The sequence below is a fragment of the Mesitornis unicolor genome, unplaced genomic scaffold (assembly GCF_000695765.1).
Source record: "Mesitornis unicolor isolate BGI_N332 unplaced genomic scaffold, ASM69576v1 scaffold41036, whole genome shotgun sequence".
In the NCBI taxonomy this organism is placed as follows: Eukaryota; Metazoa; Chordata; class Aves; order Mesitornithiformes; family Mesitornithidae; genus Mesitornis; species Mesitornis unicolor.
Genome location: NW_010193727.1, coordinates 1,112 through 2,826, shown reverse-complemented (window position 1 = coordinate 2,826; position 1,715 = coordinate 1,112). Strand labels below are relative to the sequence as shown.

The 1,715-nt window shown below is 40.5% G+C and overlaps 1 protein-coding gene across 1 annotated transcript in view; it reads right to left on the bottom strand.

Moving 5' to 3' along the window:
* PIGU (phosphatidylinositol glycan anchor biosynthesis, class U) overlaps nucleotides 1–1,446 on the bottom strand; it is a gene marked incomplete at its 5' end in the record, with an annotated part of 14,863 nt that extends 13,417 nt beyond the window's left edge. Inside the window, 2 exons of the mRNA XM_010187556.1 lie at nucleotides 120–179; nucleotides 1,382–1,446. Coding sequence (XP_010185858.1) covers nucleotides 120–179; nucleotides 1,382–1,446 — 125 coding nt within the window. The remainder of the gene's footprint in view (nucleotides 1–119; nucleotides 180–1,381) is intronic.
* Between the last annotated feature and the right edge of the window lie 269 nt (nucleotides 1,447–1,715).

Here is a 1,715-nt window from a genome sequence, read left to right as displayed (position 1 = left end):
CAGGAATCTGAGCCACAGGGAGGCTGAAGGCCTCTGATTCTTGCAGGAGCAACAGGGAAGTCACACTCAGCATTTCACAGAATGGGGCCTTTCAAGAGGAGCTCTCCAGGAGCACTTACCATGAACACCAATTCAGCGTATTCAATCAGGAAGTGGAAGAGATATATTATCAGCGGTGTCTAAAAGAGAGTAGAAGGGAAACCCATGTCAAATATTGTCCAGATTAAAAAACCCTGCGTTCTGATGAGAAAAACGGAGTGGCACTATGAGAGACTGCAAAAGGCAGTTTTCCTTAGTCTCTTCTACAATGCTGGTATCTCAGAGTAAAGTGATTAAAAACAGCACAGACTGGTTTTTTTTCTTTGCAAAGTTTTCAATACACTTTATAAAAGACACCATCAACTCTGAAAATTCTATTCTATTTAGTCTTTGAAATTCTACTGGTATAGTGGTAGAGTTTAGAAAAGATCTATTTCTAAAGAATCCATTTTCTCAGGTTGTTTGCAGGTACTTTTGAAAGTATTTCCTTTAGACAAGTCTTTTATAAAGCAAATAGAAGAAAGCATATTAAAAACATGAAGTAGTAGAGCTACAGTCCTATCACCCTCTTAGTACACAGCTTTTCTCTTGTAGGGTAAGAGGAAGAGCATGCTTCTGAATTCCTCTGACAGAGAAGCTTAATCTGTAAGTACTGCTTACATGGTGTAAAGCCAGTTTTCACTGTGAGAAAATAAATTTATTTTTAAATACTTTTAAAATAATGTGATGGCATAAATAATCATGGGAAAATATTTCACAGCGTGGGAGAAAACTGCATTTAAAGAAGGAGAATTTATTGAAGAGAGACAAGTTTTCAGAGGTATATAAAGCATCTGCCTCATCCCTAGACAACACCATGTATGAGTGTGCCTTCACATCAGGAAGGCCACTCCAGGGCACAAAAACTCCACAGGTGCTTAAGTGTTTGCAGGAATGAGATGCTGGCTCTGCATGCTTGTGCTAATGTTGGTATTTCTGCAAATGCAGAAACTCAAGATGCTGTGATCCAGTGCAATTGTGGTCAGACTCACAATGACACTGTCTCTCCCTGCTCCAGCCTCTGCTGACAGAAACGTCTGGATATGAACAGAGTATTCCACTTATCACAGATGTCCTCTGTTTCAGCCTCTCCTTAGGCAGCACTAAATATTATGATGTCTATTACGAGTCGTTCTGTGACGAACTGCATTTCCTCATCGTGCCAGTCTCCACATCTACAACTATCACACTGACAACTACACAACTCCAAATTCTCTGAAGTCTTTGTTTCAGGACAAAGGTCCCCAGCCTTTGCCAGTCTGTGAGCACTGTGTGCCACTTAAAACGAAGCATGCATACTGACCTCATGAAAAACAGCTCCAGAATATGGTGAGATCCCTAAATCCAGCAGAGCTAATCCTTCAACCACTGAAACACATAAAACGCCTACATTAGAATCCTGTAATGTGGGAAGAGAAAGGTCTCACAACGGTAAAACAATCATTTTTAAAGCACCCGTGCTCATAAGAATCTCACACTGAATCACCAACTGAACAGGCAACAGAATCTCACAAAGCCACCAACCAGTCAGAACTGATTGTTTTCTTACTTCTGCCATGCAAATTTCTTTCGTAGCCGAATGGTCAGGTGTAATCTATTTCTTTGTTCCAGCTAAAAGCATTACAGCCGAAATGTTC